General features: G+C 43.5%; 1 protein-coding gene across 15 annotated transcripts in view; it reads right to left on the reverse strand.

Annotated features, from left to right (window-relative positions):
- PPP2R2B (protein phosphatase 2 regulatory subunit Bbeta) overlaps positions 1-14422 on the reverse strand; it is a 497691-nt gene that overhangs the window by 40634 nt on the left and 442635 nt on the right. For all 15 annotated transcript variants that reach the window (XM_058280410.1, XM_071210511.1, XM_058280412.1 and 12 more), the window contains 2 exons: positions 11283-11460; positions 10-174 (listed from right to left, as the gene is read on the reverse strand). In XM_058280410.1, the coding sequence (XP_058136393.1) occupies positions 10-174; positions 11283-11460 (343 nt within the window). The remainder of the gene's footprint in view (positions 1-9; positions 175-11282; positions 11461-14422) is intronic.

Genomic DNA, 14422 nt, shown 5'->3' on the forward strand with positions numbered 1-14422 from the left:
CTTACTCACATTTAGTGTGCCTGTCACACAGGGCCGACGCCCGCATGTCACACAGCCGGATTGTCCCTTTGCTGCTGCTGTACACAAAGGTGTTGCAGTGATGGGGGTGGAACTCGGCCGCCGTGATCACCTCCGTGAGCTCCTCCATGTTGGCTGGCTTAATGTCCACGATATCTGGCACAGACGAGTCAAGGAGGGACCCAGAAGAGGAGGGGGAGAAACTCGGGGCTGATTAGGAACAGCACCACCTCACGTTTGCAACATGTCAGCATCTACCACACACAGGGTGGGGCCTCATAATAAAGCTGTGAGCAAGTAAGTGGGGTCATGGGTCCCAGGCAGATGAAGCTCAGGGACTTTAAGAAAATGGCCCAGGGTTACCCACTGGTTAGAGGCAGGATTAGAACTCAGGTCTCCCTGACTCATTCTAGGTGTTTAATCCTCCATAACATGGAGAAGGCATCCTATTCACCTTCAAAGTTACTTGCTCACATAAACATGCTAAATGTGCCAGGTTGTGAAGACTTCCATTTCCCACTTTACAACAGTGGTTAAGGAACTAGTCCTATTCCAACTGAATAATTCAACTTGTTTGAATCCCTGATCTTGACTCTTGACTCCTGGGCTGATAAATAACATCTAGTATAGATTGCAAACCCTCTTCCATAAAATGCCTGAGACCTTCTTTCAGAATAATGTTAAGGATAATGGTAATAATAGCTGCTACTGTTTATTGAGCACTTACTTTATGCCAATCACTGTGTTAAGCATATTATATACTTTATCACTTAATCCATACAAGGACTGTAATCAACAATTTTTATATGACTTGTTTTCAGGAGTAGAAATGGAGACTCAGAGTGTGTAAAGTAATTTTCCCAATATTGCATGGCCAAAGAGTGGCAGCACAAGGATTTCATCCCAGTCACAAAATCTAGGCTCTTATTAATAATTATGTGTGGCAGTTTGATATTGTTTATGAATTCCAAAAATAGATGTTGGATTGTCTTTGTAAACTTTTTTCTCATCTGAGCATATTAGATTATATGGGATTCAGAGGTTTCACTTTTACTTGGTTAAATATTGATTAAGGCTTTGATTGGGCCACGTCAGTATGTCATTGCATCCCCACCACCTTGGTGGGCAGGGACTCACAGAGAAACCTCACCACAGAGAAGGGAGGGTGGAATTGTGAGCTGGTGCCACAGGAAGTTAACAGAGAAGCAGATACATTAGACATGGCAGAGGCCCTGGGAAGAGAGACGAGCCGTTCGCTTGATAGCCTACCGCTGACATTGTGGAGAGAGGAGAGCAGCTGAGCCTGGAGAGGAATGAGCCCTGGGAGAGAGATGAGACTTATCCCAGCCTACGGCTGATATTTGAAGAAGCTGGAACCATGGAGCCAAGAGAGGAAGAGGGAGCCTCAACCCTTGCAGACATCAGCAGCCATCTTGCTCCAAAATGTGGCAACAGACTTTGGTGAGGGAAGTAACTTACTCTTTATGGCCTGGTAACTGTACGCTTCTACCCCAAATAAATACCCTTTATAAAAGCCAAAAGATTTCTGGTACTTTGCATCAGCACCCCTCTGGTTGATGAATATATTATGGAAAATCTGTGTGGGAATTTAAATATCAGACAGAAGCCATCCAGTGGTATGGTGGGATAGTTTTAGACTGCCATGAAACATAGCCTTAGTTTATCATCTATTATTTTTCAGTATTTTTCTTTCTGATCAAGAATTATTATGCCTCTATGTTTAAAGATCATAATCCTTGTACACTGGAATAAACAATCTGGCCTTTCATTTATAAAGGTGACTTCAACTGAAACATATTCCTTCTTTTTGGTGTCTCACCTGAGTTCTTCCCCAGACAGAAGAGTAGGCTTGTGTTGATAACATCATATCCCTACCTAGAGCTTGGGGTCAAGGGTACACTTTGGAAAGGCACCTGGTGGGGGTTTAGGTGCTGTCTGAGGACCTAGCAACTTTCCTGCAAAGGAACAGGCCTTCCAATGCAGAAGCAATTACAGGTGACCCAAATGATTTCCACTTTTCCTAGGCTCTGCCATTTGGGAGGCACTTTTGTGATTTTGGCCCCATCTGTATGTCATCAAGTAATATATATTTTTAAAATTTTATTTTATCTCCCCGCCCTTGTGGCTTTTTTTTTTTTTTTTTGCATGCTGTCTGCTCTCTGTGTCAATTCGCTGTGCTTTCTTCTGTGTCTGTCTTTATTTTTTTATTCCCCTCCCCCTTGTGGCTTGTTTTGCTGTCTGTTCTCTGTGTCTGTTCATTGCACGCTCTTCTGCATTTTTGCTTGTCTCCCATTTTGTTGCGTCACCTTGCTGAGTTGGCTCTCCATGGCACTTGCAGGCCGGGAGTCTCTCTGTGGAGCCCAGGCGGGGGGCTCTCCACAGTGTGCGGGCCAGCCTGACTTCACAGGGAGGTCCTGGGACATGAATCCAGGGCCTCCCATATGGTAGACAGGAGCCCAGCTGATTGAACCACAGCCGCTTCCCTCAAGTAATATTTTTTGCTAAGGTTTTTCTTCCCATTAACTTTAAATTGGCTTACTTTTTTCTTTCCTTAGCCTTGTGTAGCAGTTCGATATAATTGACGAGTTCCAAAAAGAAATATTGGATTATGCCTGTAATCTGATCTCTACCTGGGCATGATTGAGTTATGATTAGGGCATTGAGTCCCCACCCCTTGATAGGTGGGGACTCACAGATAAGAGGTATGGCAAAGAACAGAGTTGAGGGTGTTCTGATGTTGGAGTTTGATTCTGAAGACTTAAGCTGGAACCCCAGGAAGTAAGCTCCCAGAGGAAAGTGAAGCCTGCCCCAGGAAGAAAGGAACATTGAACCCAGAGAAAAGCAAGCCCCAGGAACATAGGAACCCAGGAAGCCTGAACCCTCACAGATGTTGGCAGCCATCTTGCTCCAAATAGACTTTGGTGAGGGAAGATAACTTAGGCTTTATGGCCTAGTATCTTTAAGCTCCTACCTCAAATAAATACCCTTTATAACACTCAGCAGATTTCTGGTATTTTGCATCAGCACTGATTTGGCTGACTAATACACCTTGTCTAAGAAGTACCCAATATTCATAAAATCATGGGTTCAATGTGCTAACCACACTTTTCATAATATGCATACAAATAAATGCATAACAATTAAAACAAAAAACCTTGAGCACCAGGAGTTCGAGCATCAGGTTTAGAACACACTACATTAAATCTACAATCAATAATCTGATATAGACTGTCCTGTTAGGTTGGGACAGGTGCTTTCATTAAGCAGGCAGCAGGGTCCCCTCCTTAGAGTTTAGATGAGGTATAAGTACATGCACTGATAGTTTTAGTCATACTCACCCTGACCATGCAATCGTCTATTATCAGACATCACCTTTACTCCTGTTACAACTATTCTAATATGCAATTTATTGTGACGATGGCTTTGTATTTGGCTGTGCCTCCTTCTCCTTCCCTCCTCCTAAATCCTGCTACGTTCTTTCTAAAATTAGCTTGAGACTGAAGTACTGTTACATTTTACTACGATTTCTCCACCAAACCCAGATGCAAATTACTTGGGCCTCCAGGGCATATGGGTCCCCTGGATTCATGAAATACTACCGTTCAACGCAACTGCTGCTGGGGTTATAAATATTATTGCAGTTCGCCCTGCCTGCTGGGGAGCAAGGGCTCGTGCCAATCGGCGCCCAGCTCTGAAGATCTCCTGACCCTCACCCCGGGTTTTGTGGCCACAGCATGTGGTGGGGTAAGCAGAGGTTAGTGCTCGGCTGTTGTCAGATTTCACTGCCTTCCAGAAAGAGCCTCGATCCCCTACTGTGTCAGCAAGCAGGTTTCTATTTTCCCAAAATAGGGAAAGAAAATCAGGGTGTCAGCTTTCTCAGCCTCTACCAGGATAGCTCTAAAAACAAAGCTTAACTGGAAGGGATCTTTGCTGTGTGGGAGGGGGAGGTGTTACATCTACAGTTCTTTTTTTTTTTTTTTTTTTAAAACACCTAAAAATAAAGCCCCAAAGTCAGAACTGTGAAACGAGGTGCCTAAACATATCTTTGAAAGCAGGAACTTCCCACACTGCGAAGATCACCACCATGGGGCTGTGCCCACTGGGTGTGCTTAGGGCTGCTTCAGGGTTCCTGCCTCCCTCAGCCCAGCACCTCTAAGCCTGGCTGTAAACCTCAGTCCCAAGCCACTGCCTGCTCCTACTCTCCCTTCCTCCCTCCCTTTGATAAATCACAACTCTACACCTATTTTCAGTAAGCACGATGATAGGATGAGGAGGAGGAAAATAATGACCAGCAGCTGAAGTTTATCAAGTGCCAGCCTGCCCTGTGGGGAGCACTTGACATGCACCGTCTCAGTTAACCCTCATCTCAGTCCCATGAGGTTGGTACTATTAAAAGCCCCATTTCTGGCTGAGGAAACCAAGGCAGTGAGCGAGGGAAATTACTCCTGGATATATGACTAGTCAAGACAGAGCTGGGATCTGAACTCAAGTTTGCCCAGCTCCAGAGCCTGTGTTTTTACCGCAGTGCCACTCTGCTTTCCCCAGGAATGGGCCAAGCTTTGTGAATGTAGTAAGTCTGGCTCTCTTGAAACTACCCCTGGCTTATCTGAAGGGGCCTGCATTCTTGGAATTCACCCCCTCCTTTGGTGAGCACCTTTTTCTGAACCAGAATATTGGACATGGCATCTGGCTCGAGATTTGTGTGTCCTATGATCTCTGAGTTTTTGAACCAGAAGTGGGAACAGAAACCTGACAAGGGATTTCTTGGATTGCTCTCTGACAGAGGATTTGCTGACTTCTAGAAACATTGGGGGATGATGTCTGGCTGCCAGAAATTCAATGGGCTTATGAGGATGATGGGAAATGATGCTTCACATCTGCATCATCTGGAAATTCAGGCCTTTCCCCCCACGTTGTTCTAAACGGAGATCCATGCCTTTTAGCAGATGTGGCATTACCCTTCATGTCGGGAGGGAAGGAGAAAGGAGATGAGCAACGCAGGCTCCCTGGGTTATCTTGAAAATGGAATGATGCATTTTGACAGCCAATTTTCTCTTCCCTATCCTTTAGTGCTCTCTATCCAAATTATTTCCCTGTTGTCCTAAAGAACAAAATGGCAAAAGCAAAACATAGAATTTGATTCACGGCTAATATACAATGCAGACAGCCAGCAGATTGCTATTAAATTAACCCTGGGGCTTGACAGATCTGTTCTTCCTGACCCCAACTGCTTACGGCATCCCTTATTAATGCTGAACCCAGGAAAATTACCTCTGCTAACAAAAGGGGTTAATCTGGCTCTCTGCTGGGACTCTGGAGGCAGTTCTGAGGACAGGAGGGGGCCCAGCTAACTTGGCAGCTGCGCTCTATGGTTGGAAGACAGAAGGCAGGAAGGTGAGGGCACTGCTGTGCCAGGCAGTAGCCTAAGGCATCATTTAAAATAATAATTGAAGACGCTGGGAGGTCATCCCTTAAGGGATTCACTTTAAACAAATAAGAAGCCAGTGCCATAAATTACATCGGCGGCGGGGTGAGGGAATGGAGAGGGTTATGGCAGAATGGTAAGAGGTAGCACACGGGCCAGGCAAAAGTCATTTCCCTAATCACAGGTCTGGAAAAAGCTTTCTACACAAAAATGTCCATTGCAACATTACTTACAAAAGAAAAATGTTGACAACAACCAAAATATGCAGAAATAATCGAGTCACAGTTAAGTCCATTGTGATCTATCTCAGTTTATGCAGTGAAATTAACTCTGAAGCCTGTAAAAATATAATTATGCAAAATTCTATCTACAGTATGCTCCTAACATCATTTAAAAATTATACTCTGACAATACTGAGCTAAAAGGAAAGATACTAAAATGTTACTGGTAGTTCTATCTGGGTAGTGGGTCTATGAATTTTTTTTTCCTTTTCAAATTTCAGTATCATTTCCACATTTTATTTTGATGAAGTTTTAGTACATTAGGATGAGAGTAGACTTGAGAGATTTTCTATGCTTATTATATATTGTATTGTAGGTGAGGGAAGTTAGATAAAAATGTATTTACAGGCTGACCATCGCCATTTAAAAATCTATATATGGTGAATAGATGTAGCACAAATGGTTTAGCGCCTGCTTCTTATGTAACAGGTCCCAGGTTCAATCCCCAGTACCTCCTAAAAACAAAACAAAGAAATGAAAAAAAAACCAACTCTCATTGGGAGCAGATGTACCTCAGTGACTGAGAGCCTGCTTCACATGTATGAGGTTCTGGGTTCAATCTCCAGTACCTCTGAAAAAAAAAAATCTGTATGTATGTACATATCCATAAACATATATACACACAGCAGAAATAGGCAGGAAGGAAATGTAGTTTTATCTTGTAGGTGGATTCGATTCTAAATGTAAATTGCCCTTGAATATCCCTTTAGTTACTCTAGCTTGGGTCCACTTTACTAAGAATCTACAATCTGTCAGTAATAGTCTGAGTGCTGGGGATACAGCAGTGACCAAAAGAGCCAGAAAAATCCCTGATCTAATGGCGCCTATTCCTAGTAAGGGACATGGTTTATTGACCATGTCAATAAACAAAGTAAATACATATAATATATAGTGTAGTAGATAGTGATAAGTGCTGAGCTGCAAAATACTGCAGGGAAGGGAGGGAGGAAGTATATGTGTATGGGGAAGGGGGTTTTAGATTGACTAGTAGAAGGGTTCCTGGGTAAATTAAGTCTCCAAAGAGCTTGCTCCATGGGAGGAGAAATCCCAGTTTCTGCGTACCCACTCACAAAGCCCTAGGCTGGCCTCAGATGCAGAGGAGAGCCCACACCTGCAGGCCGCCAGGTTTCTTAATACAGGGGCTCAGTGAGGAGGCTGTCCTGGCACACACAGGCCAACGTACTGGACGTGTCACTAGAAGGGATACTCTCCTTTTACACTGAAGGTCAGTCTGAGATGGATATGTGCATTTGATCCCATGGCAGGAGGAAAGCTACTGCAGCAGCAAGAACGAGAAATCTACACTAGGCCCCACAGCTTCCGCCAAAGCCTACCTGGCTGAATCCCAGTGCATTGAAAGGAAGGCCGCCACTGACTGTGGTACTGAAGAATGACAGAAGCTGGAAGCCAAGAGGCAAGGCTGTGTAGTTCCCTTATCAGGAAGTCAATCCCAAAAGGCCTCAGCTCAGTTGACAAATGAAGCTGATGCATGGGGCTACTAAGGTCAAGGTCAAAGGTGAAGCCCAGTTGACTTCTCGCACAGAAAACCTGTGAAATGACCAAAGACTGGACTTCTGCAAAGCATAGCCTCTGCTTGCCTTTTTGTCCTTGTTTCCATCATGCTCCACCTCACTCTCTGGCCTCTAGTCACAATGGCTTTCATAGATTTCTTCCAACATGTCGTGCTCTCTCCTGCCACAGGACCTTTGTACATGCTGCACCAATCTCTCCATACGTTTGTGTCAAGTTAGCTCATACACTTCCTCTTTCAGAGCTCAATGCAACATCACTTCTTCAGTATAGTCCTTTTAAAGTTCCCTAGTTGATGTAAGGTTTTTTTAACAATTATGAAACCATATTTCCTTTCTTCATAGAACTCTGCTTATAATTATATATTCATTAGCATGATTATTTGATGAATCTCATCTTGAAAGATGAAAATTTGTCTGTTTCTTTTCACTATTTGTATCCCCAGGGCTTAGTTCATTGCCTGGAACAAATTAGGTGCTCATAAATTATTTGTTGAGGGCTGTATCTTTACTTTTACTTGGTATGGGTCAACTGACTAGGTCTCAGATTTGATCAGGTAAGAACTTAGGTCGGCTCATTTGTCAGTCCTGAGAAGAGAGTTCCAGGGATCCTAGGGATAACTTGGGTTTCATGAAGGAGCAACATCTTTTTATAGAAACTGTTCCTTTATTGTAAAGTTAGAGCTGCCCTTTGCCTCAAAGAATTATAATCTAGAATTGGGTCATTTCGGTCCTGATGTGCTTAATCCACTCAGGCCAAAGCTTGACGACTTTAAGCCAGAACCTAGTACACAAGATAGAGGAAGGCTGTGGAGAGAAGGGAGAGGATGCAAGAGCAAGTACCACGAGGCAAGGAATGTCTCACTTGGGTAGGTTGCTGAATACAAGGTCCTGGACTTCATTAGAGTAATATTCATTACTATAAATACATAGATATGAAGACAAAAGAGCCCATGTAATGCTTAGGATCATCTTGCCTATCACTAGTGGTACTCACACCATGCTTTGGGAAAACCCACATTATTTTATCCTGAACAACGTTTCTTTTGCTGCCTGAGTGTATTAGAGGCATTATAGAGATGGGGGCTAAACAATATATGATTTGAGACCTGCCTGGTAGTTGGTGTTTTTTTTGAGGCTGTTTTGAAAGGTGGTCGCTTCCTACCCCAGAGGTGGCTGCACTTCAGTGATGATAGGCTAAAGGGTCCCAGATTGTAGAGTCTGCTCAGTGCTTAGGGCGGTCTGGTTGCAAAGGCCTATACAGATATCAGTTATCATCATTCTCATGATGACAATGATTATTTTACATATGGCTGCTTTAAGGGTGAATGGCACGGTCTCATTTGTATGCCAGCATCTGGCAGGCTGTCACACATCTGCAGAATATAACCTAAATTGCGCTATTAATATTTCCCCTTTGCATTCTCCCCAAGGCATCTGTCTTCCAAAATGCCTAAAGAAACTTCCCTCCTCCCTTGAAGGCCTTGAGGCAAAATTCAGAAAACGCGTCACCTAGACTGGGAAAAGCAGAAGCTCAGAGTGACAGCCAGCTGAGCCTGAGCAGACTTCTGGCTCTTGGAATAGATGCCAAGGGAGAGAGGGAACCACCACCCACATTCATTCTATTAGGAGCTGCACTGCCAGGCAGAATCTGTAGGCAGGTGCTCCCAGGCCCAGACGGCATGCTGCGTGTCTATACTGTGGGCAACAGAAGACGCAAGCAATGGCCAGTTCTCAGTGTTTCCAAACATCCCTCATCATTGCTTAAAGCTGCCTTCCATGAAAAGCCTAGAAACTACTGGGTACTGTCAGTCATGGAGACTAGCTACCCGTGTACCAAACCAGGGCCTTTTCTCTTGGTAGACAGGTAGACCACATATCCCAGTATGCCTCATAGTCAGAGGCGACCATGTGACTGAGTTCTAGCTTGTGGAATACATGCCACGGCAGGGCTAGGTCCATAGGAATCTCCCATGTGTGATGGATGCCCCATGATCTCCCGGTTCTGCTGTGCAATGTAGATAAGCATGGTGACACTGGGGGCCACAAGGCAGAAGCCTGCGTTTCTGAATCAATGATTGGAGGAGGCTTCCTGCTCCTCAGGATCATCAACACTGGACTTTACAAGAGGAAACAATTTTTTAACTGTGTTTGAGCCATTATATTTTTAAATTTAATTATTTTTTAAATATCAGGGCTTTCAGAGTTTTACCATAACTAATACAGTTTTGCACCAGGTTTCCAGCTGTCTACTGGATTACTCCACTTGGATGGCCTAGTGAATTCAAACCCGACTAGTCCAACCAAAATGGTATTTTCTATGTCATAATATTCTATGCACTGGCATTCAGAAATGGATTATACAAAGCCTATGCCCATTCTAAAATGAGGAAACTGAAAATACACAAATTTGTGTGAAAATACACAAATAAATAATTTTAATAGGGTTAAGTATTATGAAGATAAAAGGAATAGTAGTATCCAAAGGTTATTGGACACTAATTGGGAATTAATTGGAGAAAGTGCCTCTGAGGAGGGGACATTCGATTGAAGCCTGAATGATGACATGCAGTTGGCCACTTTCTGGGAGCAGAGTATCCAGAAAGAAGAGCACATGCAAAGAATGGAAGTGAGAACAAGGGTTTTCGCGGGATAGAAAGCAGAGTGGATTAGTGCACTGCGATATGAGAGGATATCAAAGAGGAAGGCAGAGCCCAGATCACGTGGGATCTTATAGTCCAAGGTAAAGAAGTTCAAAGGGAAGGTATTAGAGGGTTTGAGCAGGGGAGGAATAAGATCTGAATTACAGTCAAAAGGACAATTCTGACAGTTATGTGGAATATGTATTGTGTAGGAGAGCAAAAATAATGAAGACCAGTCAGGAGATTACTGCAGTCACACAGGTGAGAGACAAAGTGACTTACATTATACTCTCATGGGTTGGTAGCAGCAGAGATGGAGAAAAGTGAGTGGACTTGAGATATGTTTGGAGAAAGCACTGGTAGCGTTCATGGATAGATTGGGTTGGGGGTGGGGGAGGCTGGTGAGTGAAAGAGAAGAACCAATACTGACTTGTAGGTTACTCAACTGCCAGGATGGAGAAACCATTAAGTGAGGCTGGGAATTCTTGTGAAGAATCAGGTTTGTGGCAGGATTAAGCACATGATAGGCATTCAATAAATAGCCAATTGTTCTAACTAAATATTGCAGTAAGGGGGTGTTAGTGGTGAGAATACTCGTTCAGCATTTTCCTTGACTTCTCTAAATTTTACTTTAATGGGAGATAATAATACTTAAGTTATGGGTCTGTTATATCATATATGCCTTTGATGGATAGAGACTGGAAAGAGGTGTGATTGCAAGTAAAGTTCTGTTTCTTGGTCTGAATTTTGGTTACAAAGGTGTGCTCGGTTTGTGAAAATTCATCAAGATGTAAATTATGATACGTGTCCTTTTCTGAATGTATTTAAATAAAGAGGTGAAAATGAGATACTATTTAAAAAGTTACTAGTACAGTGCTTGGCACCTAATAAATGGTAGCAGTTATTATTTTCACTATTATGATACAATGGAAACCATTTCATATATACCTGCAGTCCATGCTATCCATATAGACTATTTATAAATCCTTTAACAAGAAGTAGTAACCCAATTGAACGCTACAGTCTTATCTACCAGTTGATAAGAGTCCTACCTATTTTAAATTCATGACACATAAATGCCTCCCCATGTAGGCACCGATTCAGAGTTCCAATCCAGAACTAATCCTGGCCGCCATTTGTGAGTAATTCAATATTCCCCTATTTGTATTTTGGTAATCAAAGAGCATCGTGGATGTCAGGGTGATTTAAAAAGGGAAAGTTCTTAACAAATGTTAAGTGTTGCAGTGGTGTTAGCTCCTTTCTATTCCATTCCACCCCCCCTCCCCCCCCCCAGCCTGCTTCTTACCTCAAGGATAACTCTGAGGATTGAATGCCCCATTTGGTACTGGCCATAAGGAAAGGATACTAAAACTTTGATTGGTTATTTCAAAGTTCCATAGGTTAATCCTCAGGTCATCAGCTGACATGTAGGTTTCGTAGTCGCTGTTGACAGATATGGAATTGATGTGATATGTGTGTGCGTTGGCAAATACTCTCCGTGGGGTGGCCTCCACCATCAGGTCCATGGGTCTCAGGACAGGTACCTGGGATGGAAGAGAAATGAGTCACTTTAGAACCAAAGCTCTTCTCTAGGGAAAGGGACCCCACTGAGTGTTGGTGTTTACATCCTTTATTACTGCACACAAAATCACAGCCACATTAAAGAAGCTCATAGAGAAAGGAGGAGACCAATAAAAAATCACATATTCTGTTCCCTTCTGCTCCTTTGAATTTTACTCCTTGGTCAAGGGAGGTCATTATCATTTAGCTGTGGTGGGAAACTTTATCCTTTATCAATTCTAAGCATTCTTTCCAGGCTCTTCCAGTGTCTTCATCTCAGGGGAACTTGGAGTCTACTCTGGGGTCATCAGCATTCAGGGCTGTTGATCCAGTTTTTTTGTTTTGTTTTGTTTTAAACATGAAATCTACTTCAAAAAGGAAATTGTGGGAAAAATTTAGAAAAATCTACTTCCCCTTTGATCTAAATGTAGCCTGCTCATCTTTTCATCTCATGGCTTTAGCGGTCCTGTCCGCAATCCTTATGGGCACTTTGGGAAATCTTAAAGCCACTTGAGGTCCTACTAGCCCGAAGGCAATCATTAACACACATAGGGAACCACGGACAGCTTGGTTTACCTGGGAAAACTTGGTTTATACCAACCAGGGTCGACGTTCACGTACAAAAGTGTCCCCGTCCACAAAATAAATTATATGGTCACCTTAATAAAACTAAAAGGTGATCAGTATTTGTTGAATAAGTGAGAGCATACAAGTTTATATTTTCTTCCACATGTCAGAGATGCAGGCATGTTAAGTAGTTTCCCACATATGAAGCTCTCTCTGGCAAATACGAACAAGGACTCATCACTCTTCTAACTCCCTCTTTGGATTTAAGGGTACTTCTGACAACAACTGGGTGAATTGGCTCCTGAGAACACAAATGCCTGAGGGGGGTGGACTTAAAAAAAATAACAAACGATAAACAAACCACTGCTACCAAAACACAGGTGTGTTCTTTTAATAGAAACAAGAAAAGAAAATGACCTACAATGATTTTCTGTTCCAGGAAATCTTTACTTGCAACTGAGCCCCGAATGATTTGATACCAGGTGCTAGATTAAGACTTCAATTTCAAGACTGGCTTCAGCCCAGGGGGTGAGAAAAAGAAGCAAAAACAAAGGAAAAATTTCGTGAAATACCATCACCTCGACAATATAACCTTTCATAAAACAGAATTCTCCAAGTTCAGTCTTGAGGGAGTAGAGGTCACCTTGGAGGGAGATTTTTAATTAAATGAATGATTCAGAAGAAGCGGAGAGTTCTGTACAGGTGGTGCTGGATATCCTGGGAACCAGAAGTGGCTTGAGATGTGGATTTAGGAAGAGTGAGGGTGCCTCTGAATATCAGGAAAGGAATGGGGGAGGGGGTGGGGTGGACTGTGGGCTCCCCCTCCCCCTTATTTATGGAGACTGGCTCTATAGCATAAGCTCTGGATGACCGGAACTGGGAGACCTGGGTTCTGATCACAGATTCACCACTTGCTACACCTACAGGCTGTGTGACTGTGGACAATAGACACACCCCTTCTGGGCCCTGGACATACAATCTGAAAAACCCTGACAATACCCACTGTGCCCTAATTATCATGAATGATGGCTGTAAGGGTTTGTTGAGATGATTTACGCTCTGATTCACCTACCCTTCCAGCTACCATTTATCCAGGACTGTGCGAGACCCTGAGGGGCTCATTGGTGAGCACAACCAGACGTGAGTCCTGCCACCACACCGCTGGTCTGATCAGGAGAAGTAGGCATGAATTAAATCGTCTCATCGGTAAAATGCGATAGGTGCCCCAAACAAGAGGCCACAGTGCTGAGGTTAGGGCCAGGGAGGTCTGGAAGGGCTTCCCGAGGAAGTATGAGTGGGTTGAGTTGTGAAGGATGAGGAGGGGTTTAACCAGGCCAGAAGAGGGAAAAATGTCTTAGTCAGTGAAAAGAGCATGTGCGAGGGTCCTATGGTAGGAGTGAGCAAGGCAAGAGATGAAACAGAGAGTGATAGCAACCTTGTGTGAGATGAGGCTGACAGGGCAGGCAGAAGGCAGCCTCCAAGACAAGAGCTGTGCCATTCCCCTGAGAGAAATGGAAAGCAATAAAAGGATTTAAAATGATGGTGACATTACCAGGTTTAGATCTGATGAGACCACTCTGGAGAAACAGGGGAGAACAAGACAGAGAACTGATGAGGCAGAACTTTGAAAGGGAAGGAGCCACACTGGTGAGCACCACCTGAGGATGCACGGGAGTTACCGCTTTGTAATGGAGGAGAAAGTGACTTTTTTTGCCCTTAGGAACTCTACCCTCAGATATTTATTGGGCATTTTTACTCTGTGTCAAGAAGTCTTCATACATTATCTCGGGCAACTCTTTCAATAACTCTGTGAAACAGATACCAATACAAATTACAATTACAAGGAAAAAACTCAAGCTTAGAGTTTTTAGCCCAGGGTTGCTTGCTACAGGTGGCATAGCCAGGATTTGAGACCAGGGTCTACCCAACTGCAAAGCTAGTGCTCTTTCCACAGTGCCAGGCCACACACATCACACGATGTAGGAAAGGATAAACCTCTGTAATTGACGTGAGTAAATTGCCAGAAGAGTTTATGGAATAAATAGTATTATTGGCAGTAATAGTGGTTTTCATAGCCACAGTAGTACTCTGGTTTATACTGTCTCATAGTTGTTCCTGGTATTTGAATAGGGAATCAATTGCATGCCCATTTTGGGCTTTTGGAGACACATGCCATGCTTTTATATCAGTTACAAAGGAAATCCACACCTGGAGCTTTGGAGTACTACCTGTTTCCTCTATGCCCCCAGAGGATCCAGAGGTCAAAGCAGGCTCCCCAAGGCCAGAAGAGAAAGGGAATCTGCAAGGACTTCCTGTGGCTCCACTCTAACTCTTCCTGGGCCTCCTTTATTACCATGCATTATCTGCAGAGGTGTCCTG

This window comes from Dasypus novemcinctus, chromosome 2 (genome assembly GCF_030445035.2).
Source record: "Dasypus novemcinctus isolate mDasNov1 chromosome 2, mDasNov1.1.hap2, whole genome shotgun sequence".
In the NCBI taxonomy this organism is placed as follows: domain Eukaryota; kingdom Metazoa; phylum Chordata; class Mammalia; order Cingulata; family Dasypodidae; genus Dasypus; species Dasypus novemcinctus.